At 45.1% G+C, this 20,304-nt stretch overlaps 1 protein-coding gene across 2 annotated transcripts in view; it reads right to left on the bottom strand.

Annotated features, from left to right (window-relative positions):
- The window catches only part of LOC126215221 (uncharacterized), a 108,324-nt gene that overhangs the window by 81,417 nt on the left and 6,603 nt on the right, over positions 1–20,304 (bottom strand). For both annotated transcript variants that reach the window (XM_049941885.1, XM_049941887.1), the window contains exons 2-3: positions 17,447–17,799; positions 8,174–8,380 (exon numbers count right to left, since the gene is read on the bottom strand). In XM_049941885.1, the coding sequence (XP_049797842.1) occupies positions 8,174–8,380; positions 17,447–17,799 (560 nt within the window). The remainder of the gene's footprint in view (positions 1–8,173; positions 8,381–17,446; positions 17,800–20,304) is intronic.

The raw sequence follows: 20,304 nt of genomic DNA on the forward strand, positions 1-20,304 counted from the left end.
GGCGACACCTACAACGTGCTGACATGAGGAAAGTTTCCAACCGATTTCTCATACACAAACAGCAGCTGACCGGCGCTGCCTGGTGAAACGTTGGTGTGATGCCTCGTGTTTCCGACTTTGATAAAGGTCGGATTGTAGCCTATCGCGATTGCGGTTATCATATCGCGACATTCCTCCTCGCGTTGGTCGAGATCCAATGACTGTAAGCAGAATATGGAATCGGTTGGTTCAGGAGCGTAATACGGAACGCCGTGCTGGATTCCAACGGCCTCGTATCACTAGCAGTCGAGATGACAGGCATCTTATCCGCATGGCTGTAACGGATCGAGCAGCCACCTCTCGGACCCTGAGTCAACAGATGGGGACGTTTGCAAGACAACAACCATCTGCACGAACAGTTGGACGACGTTTGCAGCAGCACGGGCTATCAGCTCGGAGACCATGTCTGCGGTTACCCTTGACGCTGCATCACACACAGGAGCGCCTGCGATGGTGTACTCAACGACGAACCTGGGTGCACGAATGGCAAAACGTCATTTTTTCCGGATGAATCCAGGTTCTGTTTACAGCATCATGAAGGTTGCATCCGTGTTTGGCGACATCGCGGTAACGCACATTGGAAGCGTGTATTCGTCATCGCCATACTGGCGTATCACCCGGCGTGATGGTATGGGGTGCCATTGGTTACACGTCTCGGTCAGCTCTTGTTCGCACTGACGGCACTTTCAACAGTGGACGTTTCATTTCAGATGTGTTACGACCCGTGGCTCTACCCTTCATTCGATCCCTGCGAAACCCTACATTTCAGCAGGATAATGCACGACCGCATGTTGCAGTTCCTGTGCGGGCCTTTCTGGATACAGAAAATGTTCGACTGCTGGCCTAGCCAGCATATTCTCCAGATCACTCACCAATTGAAAACGTCTGGTCAATGGTGGCCGAGCAACTGGCTCGTCACAATACGCCAGTCACTACTCTTGATGAACTGTGATACCGTGTTGAAGCTGCATGGGCAGCTGTACCTGTACACGCCATCCAAGCTCTGTTTGACTGAATGCCCAGTCGTATCAAGGCCCTTATTACGGCCAGAGGTGGTTGTTCTGGGTACTGATTTCTCAGGATCTATGCACCCCAATTGCGTGAAAATGTAATCACACGTCAGTTATAGTACAATATATTTGTCCAATGAATACCCGTTTATCATCTGCATTTCTTCTTGGTGTAGCAATTTTAATGGCCAGTAGTGTAGATGAAGTTCTTCACTTTCAAATGTCCTCGAGCGCCATCCGAAAGCTGTTAATAGGTTAGACAACCAAACAAGCCAATTAACTGTGATGTATCAGGTAGGATTCACAAAAAGGCGGAATAAATCCTAAACCTTCAAACCATCCTTTAAATTCATAAAAATTCGTCTGCATTCGCGTGATTGCTGTTAACATGTAACAGTTTATCAGAGACTATCGCTTTAAGATTATTTCACTATCGTTCCGCTCTCGATGAGCACGTGGCAAAAATTCACACCTAAATCGTTGGATGCTGCAAGGTTACTCAAAAATATTCACTCGCTTTTTGTGAATTTCTTTAGCATTTCTTGTGAAGATGTGTTTCGGGACTATCCCATCATCTGACGACCAGATCAATAAACAAAATTTCTTTTCACTTATGGTAGTATTACAAGAGTCTTATAATGATTATTTCAATAAAACGACAGACAAAAGTAACTAAACGTGAGCCCCCTACATACCACAGAGTATATAGGGTGGTCCATTGATCGTGACCGAGCCAAATATCTCACGATATTAGCGTCAAACGAAAAAACTACAAAGAAGGAAACTCGTCTAGCTTGAAGGGGGAAACCAGATGGCGCTATGGTTGCCCCGCTAGATGGGGCTGCCATAGGGCAAACGGATATCAACTGCGTTTTTTAAAATGGGAACCCCCATTTTTATTACATATTCGTGTAGTAAGTAAAGAAATATGAATGTTTTAGTTGGACCACTTTTTTCGCTTTGCTATAGATGACGCTGTAATGGTCACAATCGTATAAGGACGTGGTATCACGTAACATTCCGCCAGTGAGGACGGTATTTGCTTCGTGATACATTACCCGTGTTAAAATGGACCGTTTACCAATTGCGGAAAAGGTCGATATCGAGTTGATGTATGGCTATTGTGATCAAAATTCCCAACGGGCGTGTGCTATGTATGCTGTCGCGGCTAATCCGCACATCAGTTGCGCTAGAATCGGGAATCTCAAAAACGTCGGTGTTGAGAATGCCACATCAACAACGACTGCACCCGTACCATATTTCTATGCACCAGGAATTGCATGGCGACGACTTTGGACGTCGTGTACAGTTCTGCCACTGGGCACAAGAGAAATTACAAGACGATGACAGATTTTTTGCACGCGTTCTATTTAGCGACGAAGCGTCATTCACCAACAGCGCTAACGTAAACCGGCATAATATGCTCTATTGGGCAACGGAAAATGCACGATGGCTGCGACAAGTGGAACATCAGCGACCTTGGCGGGTTAATGTATGGTGCGGCATTATGGGAGGAAGGATAATTGGCCCCCATTTTATGGAAGGCAATCTAAATGGTGCAGTGTACTTAATGTTCTACCGATGTCACTACAAGATGTTTCACTGCATGACAGAATGGCGATGTACTTCCAACATGATGGATGTCCGGCACATAGCTCGCGTGCGGTTGAAGCGGTACTGAATAGCATATTTCATGACAGGTGGATTGGTCGTCGAAGCACCATACCGTGGCACGCACGTTCACCGGATCTGAAGTCCTCGGATTTATATCTGTGAGGAAAGTTGAAGGATATTTGCTATCGTGATCCACCGACAACGCCTGACAACAGGTGCGAACATTACGGCAGGTGAACTACTCGCTGTTGAGAGGAATGTCGTTACACGTATTGCCAAATGCTTTGAGGGTGACGGACATCATTTTGAGCATTTATTTCAAAAAAATGGCTCTGAGCACTATCGGATTAACTTCTGAGGTCATCAGTCCCCTAGAAGTTAGAACTAACCTAAGAACATGACACACATCCATGACCGAGGCAGGATTCGAACCTGCGACCGTAGCGGTCGCGCGGTTCCAGACTGTAGGGCCTAGAACCGCTATTGCATTAATGTGGTGTTTACAGGTTATCACGCTGTAACAGCATGCGTTCTCAGGTAATCACGCTATAACAGCATGCGTTCCCAGAAATGATAAGTTCACAAAGGTACATGTATCACATTGGAACAACAGAAATAAAATGTTGAAACGTACCTACGTTCTGTATTTTAATTTAAAAAACCAACCTGTTACCAAGTGTTCGTCTAAAATTGTAAGCCATATGTTTGTGACTATTACAGCGCCAGCTATCACAAAGCGATAAAAGTGGTCTAACTAAAACATTCATATTTCTTTATGTAATACACGAATATGTAAAAAAAAAGTTGGTTCCTATTTTTAAAAAAACGCAGTAATATCCGTTTGACCTATGGCAGCGCCATCTAGCAGGCCAACCATAGCGCCATCTGGTTTCCCCCTTCAAGCTAGACAAGTTTCGTTCTCTGTAGTTTTTTCGTTTGACGGTTATTTCGTGAGATGTTTGGCCCGGTCACTATCAATGGACCACACTGTATATGTGCAACACGGCAGCATTCTCGGTTCCATTACTTAAGAAGTCTTCGACCCACTCAGAAATCTGGGAACGTGTTCCATATAGTCAAACCTTCGTTAAAAGTTTGCAGTGGGGCACCACGTGGAATGCTTTCCAGAAATCTCGGAATATGCAATCTGCCCGTTGCCCCTCATCCATGATTCGCGGGATGTAATGTGATAAAAGGGCAAGCTGCAGTTCGAACGAGAGATGCTTTCTAAAAGCATTCCGATTCCTGGACAGAATCTTTTCCGTCTCAAGGAAATTTGCTACGTTCGAACTGGGAATATGTTCAATTCTGCAGCAAATCAATGTTAACGATATTGTGCTGTAATTTGGCAGGTGCATTGTTTTACTCTTCATAGATACATTATGTGAATGGAGACGACGTATTGTTGCTAGTAACAGATGGTGCTTCATACATTACGGAATAAGAAAAGAAAACAACGACCAACGAACGTCACAAAGCAAAGTGGAGCACACAAAGTACTCGCTGATGGCTACATCGTGGACGTTTGGCGAGGTTGGCAGCGGCATAGGTTTGCAGCTTCCGACTGGACCTCTACCAGTATATTACGCAGCTACAGTTCAAAATACGACCCTCCCACTCCCTCCTAAAACTGCTACATAAAAAAAAGGTGCTATGCACAACCAAACAGTCCGTCAAACCATACATGGTTTGTAAAATACCGGGTGATCAAAAAGTCAGTGTAAATTTGAAAACTTAATAAAACACGGAATAATGTAGATAGAGAGGTAAAAATTGACACACATGCTTGGAATGACATGGGGTTTTATTAGAACCACCCCATATCGCTAGATGCGTGAAAGATCTCTTGCGCGCGTCATTTGGTGACTTTTTTTATTGTTTTGGGGCGCAAAACTGCTACGGTCATTTGGTGATGATCGTGTGCTCAGCCGCCAATTTCGCCATGCTTGGCCTCCCAGGTCCCCAGACCTCAGTCCGTGCGATTATTGGCTTTGGGGTTACTTGAAGTCGCAAGCGTATCGTGATGGACCGACATCTCTAGGGATGCTGAAAGACAACATCCGAAGCCAATGCCTCACCATAACTCCGGACATGCTATACAGTGCTGTTCACAATATTATTCCTCGACTACAGCTATTGTTGCGGAATGATGATGGACATATTGAGCATTTCCTGTAAAGAACATCATCTTTGCTTTGGCTTAATTTGTTATGCTAATTATTGCTATTCTGATCAGATGAAGCGCCATCTGTCAGACATTTTTTAAACTTTTGTATTTTATTGGTTCTAATAAAACCCCATGTCATTCCAAGCATGTGTGTCAATTTGTACCTCTCTATCTACATTATTCCGTGATTTATTCAGTTTTCAAATTTATACTGACTTTTTGATGACCCGGCATTTGACCGTGCGCGGCGCTGTCTGACGTGTTTGTGAGAATTAGAACGTGGCTGACATATTTGTCAAACATGGATGTGTCAGGCGTTTGCGAAAAACATTGAAAAGCGGCATATAGTGGACGTTGTTTGTGTTCTTATTTCGCTGCACTTACTTAGCAAAAATAGAAAAAAAAAATTATTACAATGTATCCCACATTATCACGTTTCCACCACTGTGAAAACAAAATAGCACTGGCTATTACTAACATTGAAATGGAGTGTGACTCCGCTTTTAACAGTCATATCACTCGGGGAAGAGGTTAAGAAAAAATTACTACTCTCATACAACATACAAGCGAGTGAGCAATAAAATTTAAAAAAATCTACTCCAATTTTTCCACGGTTGATGTACACGTTCCCTCATTATGGTATTTTTATGAAATAAAATTGGATAACAAAGTAGAAGAGAATAAATTTTCGGAAGCTTGTGTCTTCCTTTTGTGTCAGTGAACCCAGCGTTCTTTAAAGGATTGAAGTCTCGTGAATAGAACAGCTCCAAACGCCGGATTACTTTACAGATGAGTTAATGTGTTGAATATCTGCCTTCAACATGTAAGTAAGAAAAGTCTAGCAGTGGTTTGAAATTATTGTTAAGGTTTCTCGGAAGTTGCTCTTATTATGAAACACTGGATGAATATTGTGTGGGTAATCTGTGTTCCGTTCTAAGCACTGTGCACCCGCCAGTTTAGCCGAGAGCGCTAATGCGCTGCTTCCTGGACTCGGGTAGGCGGATTAACGACGAGCGCCGGTGTGCTGGCCAGCCTGGATGTGGTTTTTAGGCAGTTTTCCACATCCCACTAAGTGAATACTGGGATGATCCCTACGTCCCACCTCAGCTGCATGACTCGCACACATTTGAAACACATTCGCACTATTTCACGATTTACACTAGATGCAGACAGCTGGGGTACACTTCCTCCGTCCCGGGGGGTATGGGGTAGCGGCGGGAAGGGCATCCGACCATCCATTAAAATTAACCATGCCAAATCCGTGCTTAACCCTGCTGACCCTGCGTCTGATGTTGGACGAAGGCAGTAGCAAAAGAAGAAGAAGATCTCCTCTACTGTGTGTCCCACACTGATATATGCAGATATTGTCTGCAAAGTGTGTTGCGAATAGAGTTAGTAGAAAAGGAATAATAAATTAAAATGTTATGTATGATCTTGAAGTTTAACTATGAAAATGTAGCAAGTGACGAACATTTTTCTTTTCATCATTTTCTGGTGTGACAGAAAGAAATAGTTTCTTAAAGGTTTGAAATTATGTTTAATCTTTGTTGGAAGTCTCTTAGTACTGTCATTCCCAAATACCAGAAGAATGAACTTTGTGTATTTGTGTATCTTCAGTTACAGTCCCTCAAGACAAATACACACTTTCCAACTCTAGTACTTGTCTTATTGTGTTAAACTTTTAACATGAGATTATATCTCTTTCTAGGTACTTAATGAGAGAATCTTAAATTTTAAAATTCTATCAATAATTAAATGAAATACTTAAAACTGATTTTTTGTTGCTGCTGTACTGTAACTGGTTCCGGGTCTCGTGTTCCAGGGCAGAATTTTAGTAATGTAGCTGTCAGGGTGAGGTAACTAACGAATTATTAAAAGTTTCACTGTCCATTCAGATAAAGTTGATGTAATCATCAGGTTCTGAGTGTAATATTTCCTTTAGCAGATTTTCAGCGGTGTATTTCTTTCTCAACTTCAACCATCCTGGGTGTCTTGTTTTGTTTTCCTTCTTTATACACAGTGCTGAACTAAATGTAAGAAGTACTTGGTCAAAATATGTCGCATCGCAAACAGCGTCTGCTTCAGAATTGAGATTGAATTGAGAAACTTTATTGGGACATGTACGGACTTGGTTGACAGAGCCATGGGTAGCAAAGAGTGAATTTGGCAAACACGTTTGATCGTGTACTGGCTGGTTAAAGACGCGAAGCTAGTAAGATTCGAATGTTGTGCAAGAATGATGTCGAAATAACGTGTCACTTTATGGAAATGAGCGTTTGGCGTCATTGGCCGCGAGCCCCTTTACGAGGCAGGTCCGGCCGCCTTGGTGCAGGTCTTACTACATTGGGCGACCTGCGCGCCGGATGGGGATGAAATGATGATGATGAAGACAACACCCAGTCCCTGAGTGGAGAAAAGCCCCAACACAGCCGGGAATGGAACCCGGGCCCCTTAGGACGGCAGTCCGTCTCGCTGACCATTCAGCTATCGGGGCGGACGTGTCACTTGATGCGAATACCAAAGTCAATAGCAGTCGACGAGTCAACAACTTTGGAGAAGCCGTATTCGATTCGGTCGTATACAGATGTTTTTTGTATTGTAACATGAGTGTTATGACGGGAGCAGATACTTAAACTCTGTTTACTCGGCATTAACAGAATAGCGTGCACGTCCCCAGCAGCGTATTTCGAGTACGCCGAAAGTGACAAAAACTCCAGCTTCTCTCGTGGCTGAGCCTCGGAGATAGTGGAAATAACAGCTAAGTGTTTCCCTCGCAGCTATTTAAGCTGTCCTGTTAGGTTCCTGACGAACTCCACCCTACGAAACAACGCCATATTCGTAAAAAAAGAGAGGGGGAGAGAGAGAGAGAGAGAGAGAGAGAGAGAGAGAGAGAGAGAGAGAGAATTGTATTCCATTCATGAGAATGTCCTACAATGTGTTAAAAACGCTGAAAAGGAAAACAAATATTAGCAGACAGCAGGAGATGAACCTACTTGGCGAAATGAGCAGCGACGACAGGTATATTCCTACCAGTCAAAAATATGCAGCTGTTTCTTCCATCGTCGTCTCGGAGGGTCCACTCGGACACAGAATAAGCCCGTCTCACTGGCAGCGTGTTGGGCCGACTACTATCGACTTTCGCGGTCGCATCAAGTGACACGTCATTTGGACATTAATTCTGCGGAAGATTCTCCTGGCATTACAGTGTCTCCACAATAGTCTGACCCACTGATCCCAAATGGCAAGGCTTAAACCACACCGAGACAGTCCATTCACATGCAACACAATGGTGGAGTGCCTGGGACCCCACGGACAGCGCAGAAGGAACTGTGGTGCAGCTCACCTCCTGGCGGCGTTTCTCCATGAGGCTGGGCAGCTCCCTGATGGCGGCGTCGATGCCGGCGTTGATGAAGTCGATGGCCCAGCTGCGCACCCTCTCCAGCTCTGGAGTCACCATCTCTGGCAGGTGGACGAACACCTCGTCCATAGACCATATGGGGAAGTCCTTCTCCCAGCCTGCAGCTGATCCACTCTCAAGCGGGACGTTACCCTGTGATGGAATTTACTTCGGTTGGTTGTTTGTTTTTCCCTTAATTTATACCATCTATATTATGTTACATGTGAAAAGGTATGTATAAAACACAGGTACACTTTCTGGAGTCTGGGCGCTATCCACAGCTAGATTTAAATGTATACAATGGGAGGAACAGAAAGAAGAAAGGAAGTGGAAGAGAGGACACATGTAAGATTTTCTGAACACAAAATATATAAAAATGAGGATCTGAACAATTCAAGGACCAACAGTGGGAAGGATATTATCAAGGAGGAGTTAAGAATGGATGATTCCAAGAATTTAACGTTGTTACGGCTCTGCAAGTGATTCATAACCATAGAGGAGCTGACGTGCAAACTGTAAATGACAGAAGAATATAGCAGTTCACTGAATTATGGTGAGCAGTGATTAGTTACTAAACACTACTTTCGTGATTCAGAACCGGTTGCTGAGAAGGGAGTAAGACGGGATTTTAGCCTATCATTAATATTATCAAATCTATATATTGAGCAAGAACGAAAGCAAACCAAGAAAGCACTTGCGAAGAGACAAAGTTCAAGGAGAAGGAATAAAATCTTTGTGGTTTCCCTTTGACTTTGTAATTCTGTCAGAGGCATTAATGGACTCGGGAGACGAGCTGAACAGACAACATAGTGTCGTGGTATCAGGTTATAAGACGAACATCAACAAAAGGAAAAAAGTGGAATGGGACGTACTCGAATTAAATCAAACAATATTGAGACACATCGTTCGTACTTACCTTACAGAATTATATCAACTTGCAAATTTCATTAAGTTATTATTGTTGTATTTGCACTGAATTAATACTACTGAACTTCCCAAATTCATTATCCATTAGGCTAAACCCCGTTTTGCACGCTTATTTATAAGGTGGCTGTATTTCAGTTAACAATAATAAACTCAAAAACTGTTGCTTGCGTTCTGGATAAGTTCCAACTGCACAGCGTTCAAAGAGCAATAGCAACACCAGCAAATAGTAAGAATGATTTATTGATCTATTTGAATAATTCACTTTAGTGACAACTATTAACTACACGTTATTAGCACTTGATAATACTGAAAGACTGTCTCTTCAAACTGTGTTCTATAGAAATTTGCTACAAGTAGAATGAGAGGGATCCCCATAGCCATGCCATTAGTTTCTGAGCATTTGTTGCCCACAGAAAGTAACTTGATGTGACACAATGAGTACAGAGATCTGGCACATCCTTTGCAAAAATATCCTCCACATGTGACATAACATTAAGAGGGACCATAGTACACAGAGATGCAACAACAAATGGACCATTACATCTTGTGGTCACAATATGAAGCGCTCTAATTTTTCTACAAAATGCTCAGAACCCTTAATATTAATGTCGGTTTCGCTGTAAATAGCTGTAGGAGAGTGACCAAGTGTTCGACAATTTCATAAGTCTGATAAACTATAGTGCTAGCTATAGACCTTATTGGAAAGCCAAATCGAAATGTTGGTACGAGGGCTATTCAGAAAGTTGGGAACGTTTTGCCATTAAAAAAAACTAAATACAAGAAATACATATTATTATATACAGGGTGTTTCAAAAATGACCGGTATATTTGAAACGGCAATACAAACTAAACGAGCAGCGATAGAAATACACCGTTTGTTGCAATATGCTTGGGACAACAGTACATTTTCAGGCAGACAAACTTTCGAAATTACAGTAGTTACAATTTTCAACAACAGATGGCGCTGCGGTCTGGGAAACTCTATAGTACGATATTTTCCACATATCCACCATGCGTAGCAATAATATGGCGTAGTCTCTGAATGAAATTACCCGAAACCTTTGACAACGTGTCTGGCGGAATGGCTTCACATGCAGATGAGATGTACTGCTTCAGCTGTTCAATTGTTTCTGGATTCTGGAGGTACACCTGGTCTTTCAAGTGTCCCCACAGAAAGAAGTCACAGGGGTTCATGTCTGGCGAATAGGGAGGCCAATCCACGCCACCTCCTGTATGTTTCGGATAGCCCAAAGCAATCACACGATCATCGAAATATTCATTCAGGAAATTAAAGACGTCGGCCGTGCGATGTGGCCGGGCACCATCTTGCATAAACCACGAGGTGTTCGCAGTGTCGTCTAAGGCAGTTTGTACCGCCACAAATTCACGAAGAATGTCCAGATAGCGTGATGCAGTAAACGTTTAGGATCTGAAAAATGGGCCAATGATTCCTTTGGAAGACATGGCGGCCCAGACCAGTACTTTTTGAGGATGCAGGGACGATGGGACTGCAACATGGGGCTTTTCGGTTCCCCATATGGGCCAGTTCTGTTTATTGACGAAGCCGTCCAGGTAAAAATAAGCTTCGTCAGTAAACCAAATGCTGCCCACATGCATATCGCCGTCATCAATCCTGTGCACTATATCGTTAGCGAATGTCTCTCGTGCAGCAATGGTAGCGGCGCTGAGGGGTTGCCGCGTTTGAATTTTGTATGGATAGAGGTGTAAACTCTGGCGCATGAGACGATACGTGGACGTTGGCGTCATTTGGACCGCAGCTGCAACATGGCGAACGGAAACCCGAGGCCGCTGTTGGATCACCCGCTGCACTAGCTGCGCGTTGCTCTCTGTGGTTGCCGTACGCGGTCGCCCTACCTTTCCAGCACGTTCATCCGTCACGTTCCCAGTCCGTTGAAATTTTTCAAACAGATCCTTTATTGTATCGCTTTTCGGTCCTTTGGTTACATTAAACCTCCGTTGAAAACTTCGTCTTGTTGCAACAACACTGTGTTCTAGGCGGTGGAATTCCAACACCAGAAAACTCCTCTGTTCTAAGGAATAAACCATGTTGTCCACAGCACACTTGCACGTTGTGAACAGCACACGCTTACAGCAGAAAGACGACGTACAGAATGGCGCACCTACAGACTGCGTTGTCTTCTATGTCTTTCACATCACTTGCAGCGCCATCTGTTGTTGAAAATTGTAACTACTGTGATTTCGAAAGTTTGTCCGCCTGAAAATGTACTGTTGTCCCAAGCATATTGCAACAAACGGTGTATTTCTATCGCTGCTCGTTTAGTTTTTATTGCCGTTTCAAATATACTGGTCATTTTTGAAACACCCTGTACATCTGAAAGAGCGACTGACATACTACTTTTCCTCATAGTCAGCAAACACATTGAGGCACTTATCATAGCGGTGGACAAGCTTTGAAAGACCTTCGTCGTAAAATTCTGCCGCCTGAGGCTTCAACCAGTGAGTGACGCCCGCCTGGAGTTCCGCGTCGTCATCAAAGCGCTGCGTGGCAAGCCGGTTCTTCATCTTGGGAAACAAGTGGAGGTTGCTTGGTGCAAGATCTGGGCTGTAGGGCGGATGAGGGAAAATTTCCCTTTTGACTGAATTAAGGAGTTCTTTAGTGCGGTTTGCCGTGTGAGGTCGGGCATTGTCGTGCAAAAACAAAATTTTGGACGTCAGCTTTCCTCGGTGTTTGCTTTGAACTGCTCTTCCAAAGCTCTTCTAAAACTTTGACAGTACCGCACACAATTTATGGTTGGTCCACGTTCGAGAAAATCAATAAGCAGCACACCTTGCCTATCCCAAAACACTGTCGCCATCGGCTTCCTTGCTGACGAGGTTTACAAACGTTTTCTTGGTTTTTGACGGGACCTTGAGTGCTCCCACTCCATCGACTGTAATTTTGTCTCGCAATTGGCATGTTTCACCCAAGTCTCGTCACCGCTTACGATTCGATCCCGTAATGAATCACCATGTTTGTGGTAGGTCTCCAGAAATGTCAACGTTGACTCCATTCGCTGTTCTCTACGGTGCTCTGTAAGCATTTTGGGCACCCATCGTACACAAAATTTGTGGTGGCCTAGCTTTTGAGTGACAATTTCAAACAAAAAAGTGCTTGAAATTTGTGAAAAAGAAAGTGAAAGCTCCGTTATTGTGAAGCGACGGTTTTCACGAATCGTTTCATCAACTTTAGTGACGAGATCGTCGGTCAAAATGCTCGGGCGTCCACTCTTCTCTTCATCATGAACGTTTGTTCAGCCATTATTAAACCGAATGCACCAATTCCGGACGGAACATTCACTCATTACGTTGTTTCCGTACACTTCACACAGTTCACGGTAAATTTCTATAGGTTTTAGGTTTTTTGCCAACAAAAACAGTATCACAGACCGCACCCCACAACTGACGGGTTTTCGATTGCAGCGCACATTTCAAATTCAAATATCGAAAAAACCAGACGTGCAGAGACGTTCCCGCTGTCACGGATGATTGCCGACTGAGCTGCTGAGCACGCACATACCAAAAAATACGCGATCGGCGCGCGCCTAGCGGCGTCAGACGGAAACCTTCCCTACTTCTGAATATCCCTCGTACATAAATATTCCTGGGTTCTCGGCACAATGACCATCAAACAAGATTCACCACGAAGGCCTCAGCCGGCCGCTGTGGACGAGCGGTTCTAGGCGCTTCAGTCTGGAACCGTGCGACCGCTACGGTCGCAGGCTCGAAATCTGCCTTGGGCATGGATGTGTGTGATGTCCTTACGTTAGTTAGGTTTAAGTAGTTCTAAGTTCTAAGGCACTAATGACCTCAGATGTTAAGTCCCATAGTCCTCAGAGCCATTGGAATCATTTTTTGAACAAAGGCCTCAAACTTTCTGTGTGTAACATTGGCCTTTTTCGGTACTACGGAATAAAAAAGCAGTGCAGCCACAGCTGTGGAAACCAGGGTGTGCAGAGCTGACCAAAATACCATTGCACCAGATGCAGCAAATCCACCGGCCTGTTTCCGCATTGCAGGCAAGCTCTCACAGTACCAGTGACGCAGGAGAAAGGCGTGTCAAACACGGTAAGAGCACGTCAGTTGCTCCACCTTTCAGCTGCACAGCTGTTATCACGTACATGGTCGGAAGTGATGCATGATCACAAGTAGCCAGCAAACCTGTATACACTACTGACCATTAAAATTGCTACACCATGGAGATGACGTGCTACAGACGCGAAATTTAACCGACAGGAAGAAGATGCTGTGATATGCAAATGATTAGCTTTTCAGAGTATTCACACAAGTGTGGCGCCGGTGGCGACACCTACAACGTGCTGACATGAGGAAAGGTTACAACCGATTTCTCATACACAAACAGCAGTTGACCGGCGTTGCCTGGTGAAACGTGGTTGTGATGCCTCGTGTAAGGAGGAGAAATGCGTGCCATCACGTTTCCGACTTTGATAAAGGTCGGATTGTAGCCTATCGCGATTGCGGTTTATCGTGTCGCGACATTGCTGCTCGCGTTGGTCGAGATCCAATGACCGTTAGCAGAATATGGAATCGGTGGCTTTATGAGGGTAATACGGAACGCCGTTCTGGATCCCAACGGCCTCGTATCACTAGCAGTCGAGACGACAAGCATCTTATCCGCATGGCTGTAACGAGTCGTGCAGCCACGTCTCGATCCCTGAGTCAACAGATGGGGACGTTTGCAAGACAACAACCATGTGCACGAACAATTGGACGACGTTTGCAGCAGCATGGACTATCAGCTCGGAGACTATGGCTGCGGTTACCCTTGACACTGCGTCACAGACAGGAGCACCTGCGATGGTGTACTCAACGACGAACCTGGGTGCAAGAGTGGCAAAACGTCCTTTTTTCCGGATGAATCCAGGTTCTGTTTACAGCATCGTGATGGTCGCATCCGTGTTTGGCGACATCGCTGTGAACGCACATTGGAAGCGTGTATGCGTCATCGCCATACTGGCGTGTCACCTGGCGTGATGGTATGGTGGGCCATTGGTTACACGTCTCGGTCACCTCTTGTCCGCACTGAAAGCACTTTGAACAGTGGACGTTACATTTCAGATGTGTTACGACCCGTGCCTCTACCCTTCATTCGATCCCTGCGAAACCCTACATTTCAGCAGGATAATGCACGACCGCATGTTGGAGGTCCTGTACGGGCCTTTCTGGATACAGAAAATGTTCGACTGCTGCCCTGGCCAGCATATTCTCCAGATCTCTCCCCAATTGAAAACGTCTGGTCAATGGTGGCCGAGTAACTGGCTCGTAGCAATACGCCAGTCACTACTCTTGATGAACTGTGGTATCGTGTTGAAGCTGCATGGGCAGCTGTACCTGTACACGCCATCCAAGCTCTGTTTGACTCAGTGCCCAGGCGTATCAAGGCCGTTATTACGGCCAGAGGTGGTTGTTCTGGGTACTGATTTCTCAGGATCTATGCACCCAAATTGCGTGAAAATGTAATCACATGTCAGTTCTAGTATAATATATTTGTTCAATGAATACCTGTTTATCATCTGCATTTCTTCTTGGTGTAGCAATTGTAATGGCCAGTAGTGTAAATACCCATCATCTGTACTCAAAGGCATTCCAGTCTGCAAACGGCTGCTGTATATGGAAGTCCATTCCAGGGGGTGACATGACTTTGGAAGAAACCACCATGAAGCCACGACTGGTCTTCTGCCTTGGAGGGCACCCGTTTGTAACTGAGGTGGTGCAGTGGTCCAAGAGAGTGTGCAGGCGAGCTGACACTGTGGACCTCTGCTCACAAAGGCAGACACCACCACTGGGGGGGGAGGGGGGGGGATGTCTTCGTCTGCAAGTTACACTGCACACGTCACACGTCCTCAATACAGCACAGGTGCCAGCTGGCTGCTGACTGCCCATCCAATCAGCATGACTGATGTCGGTGCTGCAACCACACGTCGGAGAGGCATTGCTACTAGAGAATGATGCTGCTAGTGCTGTACCTTGTTTCCTAATAAAGGGTGTGACTATGAATGACGTTTTCTTAAGCCACTTTCGGTCAACATCCTGATGATAACCTACCGCCTGAACCGCTATACTGTACAGTAATTAAATAATTTGCATTTCGACTTAATACACACTGATTAGACAGAACATTATGTTGATCATTTGCCATGCAGCTATTCTGCATGATGTACATTTCGCAAGTACTTGGAAGGATTCTGGAATATGAATATGTAGCGCCACTTGTCTGTGTACAGGCCATAAAGTTCCTGTAAATTATGGACTGATGGTTTGAGGGAGGAGACCCCCCAAGAGGGATCATTGCCGACAAAATTTTATCAAATAAATTTTGTTTGCATAATGTTCGGCCGTAGCCGGCTTGGGCTGGCCGGGGGGTGCTGGCCGGAAGACCATGGTCGGCACATTCCTGCCACGTGCTCCTCGGTCAGACTCAAGTCCCACGGGTTGGTTGCGCTGACGGGGGTACGCTACTAGCAAGGCGCGTTGGCGGAATCAATCCTCCAATCAGAGACTAATCGTGTGATCACGTGGGGGCGCGGCCGGGAGCGGCGAGGGCGGCTTGGAAACAGCTCCGCGCTCTCTTAGCTTCTGACCTCGGCCCCGAGTAGTCGCTCCTCTAGCCTCTGCCTCTCCGATGAGGAGACGGCAACCCCTCTTGGGGCTGCTCGGCCCTACGTAGGCACCACTGTACCATCATTACAAGAATAAACTGGGTCCATTCCACTTCAATTAATTTTCATTTCACAACGCCCTCCGCTCCTGACCTCTATCCTGACGAACAGAGGGCACAGAACAGGTACCCAATAGTATCCTAGACATGTACCATCACATTCAGATGAGGGAAATTTGAGGATGAAGATATCAACATGAGTTCTCTATCATCCTACTCGAGCTCCATAGCATGACTCTGATATTTTGGCACAGACACTACCATTGTCATTCAAGGAGGAGCAGTGGGTGCAGTAATGTCCATGTAGGACAGAGCTGTCAAGGTGGCATTGATTACTACAACAGATGACACAGCGTAGTACTTTCTTCACTAACCTCTGCCTGTGGCATGGGTTCTTGTATCAGCCAGCAATTTGGACTAGAAAATCGACCTGGCGTAACAGGAAACGTGATCCATTTGGTCAGATGGCACACTTACTCTGATCACATTCCAGTGATACCGTGCCCTCGGTAATTGTAACTGGTGATGCCATTTGGTCGACTTGGGAACGCTTAAGAGTTGTCCACTCGCAGATTCCATTTTCAACAATCTGTACCAAATGTTGCGCTCTGAAACACCTGCGCCAACACCAGCACTGTACTCTGCCATCAGATCTGTTTTACATTGGGGGCAGGCTGCAGACCCACAAATTCTTTAAGGGATTGTCGACGTTCAAAACCTTGTCGCCCACCTACAGTTTCCCCATCCATAACCCACTTTCCACAGAGGCCCAAGATGACAGAAAACAGCTGACCAGGTTCGCCATTTCCGGGAATGTCGTTCCCAGCCGTCAGGCCGGAGCAATTTGCTCCTTGTGAAAGCACGTTATGTCAGTGGAATGGTTCAAATGCCTCTGAGCACTATGCGACTTAACTTCTGAGGTCATCAGTCCCCTATAACTTAGAACTACTTAAACCTAATTAACCTAAGGACATCACACACATCCATGCCCGAGGCAGGACTCGAACCTGCGACCGTAGTGGTCGCGCGGTTCCAGACTGTAGCGCCTAGAACCGCTCGGCCACCCCGGCCTGCTATGTCGATGGAGTTTCCCATCTGTGGCTTTCGGTTCCTTTCCTCTCCGATGTCCACATCGACACCAGATGGCACTCGGTGTTGCAGTGGCCACTGGTCACAATATTTTGGCTCATGAGTACATTCAGCCAGCAGCTATTAAACCATACATCATAGTAATAATGTTAAAAAATAGGTGATGCTACAATCTGAGAAGTGAAACTTCCTAGCAGATTTAACAGTCATAGTCTCAGCATCATTCATTCCAAAGTATGTCATACATGTACAACAATTACGAGAGACTTTTCGACACGCCAAATTCTACCGTACATTGTCGAATTAGAATTAACAGCCTCGCTCTGTCGATATCTTTTGTGTAGGCAATTTATTTTTATTTGTAATTCACTGTGAGACACAATTGTGTTTTTAAGATTACCAGATTATTTTTGAAGGTTTAAATGTTATCCGTAATTTTTGAGTGTTGTTCTTGAAGTTGTTGTTAGTTGTTGAAACTGGCAAGTGTTTCTCAGTTGGAAGCTTACCTCTTCTGTGGAATTCAGCCCGCCCAGCACAGCATTCGTGAAGTTCCAGTAGCACCTAGTCATTCCTGGGAGCACAAAGTCGAACGAGGTGTTGACACCGGTGCTTATTTCCCAGGCTGCGCGGTCGATGCCCTGCTGCAGGTGTTCCATGGTGTGGAGGACCCCATTGGCGGAGTTCCCCCCCTGGTAGCCGGTGCCGGTGTCCATGGTGGACAGGTAGGACGCCAGAGCGTCCGTCATCAGCTGCTTGGTGACCGTCCCATTGGCGACGGGGTAGTAGTACAGCTGATCCCGGGGGGGAATGGGCTGCGTCGCGTTCAGGAACGCCCCGTCCAGATAGGAGACTCCCAGCACTGCGAAGACAATCAAACAACACTCTGTTCAGTGTAAGGTGATTGGTCGGTGAGCCTCCCTATGGCAAAGGCAAAGTAGAACACATCGAGAGAGTATGGACTGTGTACAGAGTGCAGACATCCAGCACTGTTCGCTCGACGAAAGATCCGTGCCCAAAGACTGGAAAGTTGCACAGGTCACACCAATATTCAAGAAAGGTAGTAGGAGTAATCCACTAAATTACAGGCCCATATCGTTAACGTCGAGATGCAGCAGGATTTTGGAACATACAGGGTGTCCCAGCTATCTTGTCCACCCAAAATATCTCTGGAACAATAACAGCTATTGGAAAACGACTTTCACCGGTATCAATGTAGGGCTGGGGCCCATGAATGTACATATTTGGAAACATTCTAAAACGAAAGTATATGCGTTTTTTTAACACAAACTTATGTTTTTTTAAATGGACCTCCTATATTTTTTCTTCGGCAATCCATAGCATCACAAAGCACATACACAATGGCGTTGATTGCATCGCAATATTCCCATTACATCCCGAGATATTGGGACGCGAAGTTGACGCTTGAAACACCCGACATGCGCTGCTAGCGCTCGTCCTGAGGCTCAGGCGTGAACCCCATGCTGCCCGTAATCGCCATGTGATTGACAAGTAAGTGTCCCTCTTGATAAGTATGGAGGTGTGATTACACATGTCAATCTTTATGCAGTGTCCAAAGCAGGTTTTCTTACGTCGGACATGCATAAACCTCAACATCTCTTTTAATGTAAGAATATGCTCTTCGAATTCATTTTCACCTTCGCCAGGTAACTCTTTATTTCTGCGGCCAATAATTTCTTATTTGCAATATGCTCCTTAATTGTTAGCTAAGGCACATTTTATATGCGTGCACATTAATTTAATCCACTATCCCTATTTAGACGTACTGTTACAGCTACATGCTATTCATCAGTGCTCCACTTTCCATAACGCCTTTCTGTTGCCATTGTTGTTGTTGTTGTGGTCTTCAGTCCTGAGACTGGTTTGATGCAGCTCTCCATGCTACTCTATCCTGTGCAAGCTTCTTCATCTCCCAGTACCTACTGTAACCTACATCCTTCTGAATCTGCTTAGTGTATTCATCTCTTGGTCTCCCCCTACGATTTTTACCCTCCACGCTGCCCTCCAATACTAAATTGGTGATCCCTTGATGCCTCAAAGCATGTCCTACCAACCGATCCCTTCTTCTGGTCAAGTTGTGCCACAAACTCCTCTTCTCCCCAATCCTATCAGTACCTCCTCATTAGTTATGTGATCTACCCATCTAATCTTCAGCATTCTTCTGTAGCACCACATTTCGAAAGCTTCTATTCTCTTCTTGTCCAAACTATTTATCGTCCATGTTTCACTTCCATACATGGCTACACTCCATACAAATACTTTCAGAAACGACTTCCTGACACTTAAATCTATACTCGATGTTAACAAATTTCTCTTCTTCAGAAACGCTTTCCTTGCCATTGCCAGTCTACATTTTATATCCTCCCTACTTCGACCATCATCAGTTATTTTGCTCCCCAAATAGCAAAACTCCTTTACTACTTTAAGTGTCTCATTTCCTAATCTAATACCCTCAACATCACCCGACTTAATTTGACTACATTCCACTATCCTCGTTTTGCTTTTGTTGATGTTCATCTTATATCCTCCCTTCAAGACACCATCCATTCCGTTCAACTGCTCTTCCAAGTCCTTTGCTGTCTCTGACAGAATTACAATGTCATCGGCGAACCTCAAAGTTTTTATTTCTTCTCCATGGATTTTAATACCTACTCCGAATTTTTCTTTTGTTTCCTTTACTGCTTGCTCAATATACAGATTGAATAACATCGGGGAGAGGCTACAACCCTGTCTTACTCCCTTCCCAACCACTGCTTCCCTTTCATGTCCCTCGACTCTTATAACTGCCATCTGGTTTCTGTACAAATTGTAAATAGCCTTTCGCTCCCTGTATTTTACCCCTGCCACCTTTAGAATTTGGTTCAAATGGTTCAAATGGCTCTGAGCACTATGGGACTCAACTGCTGTGGTCATTAGTCCCCTAGAACTTAGAACTACTTAAACCTAACTAACCTAAGGACAGCACACAACACCCAGCCATCACGAGGCAGAGAAAATCCCTGACCCCGCCGGGAATCGAACCCGGGAACCCGGGCGTGGGAAGCGAGAACGCTACCGCACGACCACGAGATGCGGGCCCTTTAGAATTTGAAAGAGAGTATTCCAGTCAACATTGTCAAAAGCTTTCTCTAAGTCTACAAATGCTAGAAACGTAGGTTTGCCTTTCCTTAATCTTTCTTCTAAGATAAGTCGTAAGGTCAGTATTGCCTCACGTGTTCCAGTACTTCTACGGAATCCAAACTGATCTTCCCCGAGGTCGGCTTCTACTAGTTTTTCCATTCGTCGGTAAAGAATTCGTGTTAGTATTTGGCAGCTGTGGCTTATTAAACTGATTGTTCGGTAATTC

Source organism: Schistocerca nitens, chromosome 12 (assembly GCF_023898315.1).
Source record: "Schistocerca nitens isolate TAMUIC-IGC-003100 chromosome 12, iqSchNite1.1, whole genome shotgun sequence".
NCBI classification, from domain to species: domain Eukaryota; kingdom Metazoa; phylum Arthropoda; class Insecta; order Orthoptera; family Acrididae; genus Schistocerca; species Schistocerca nitens.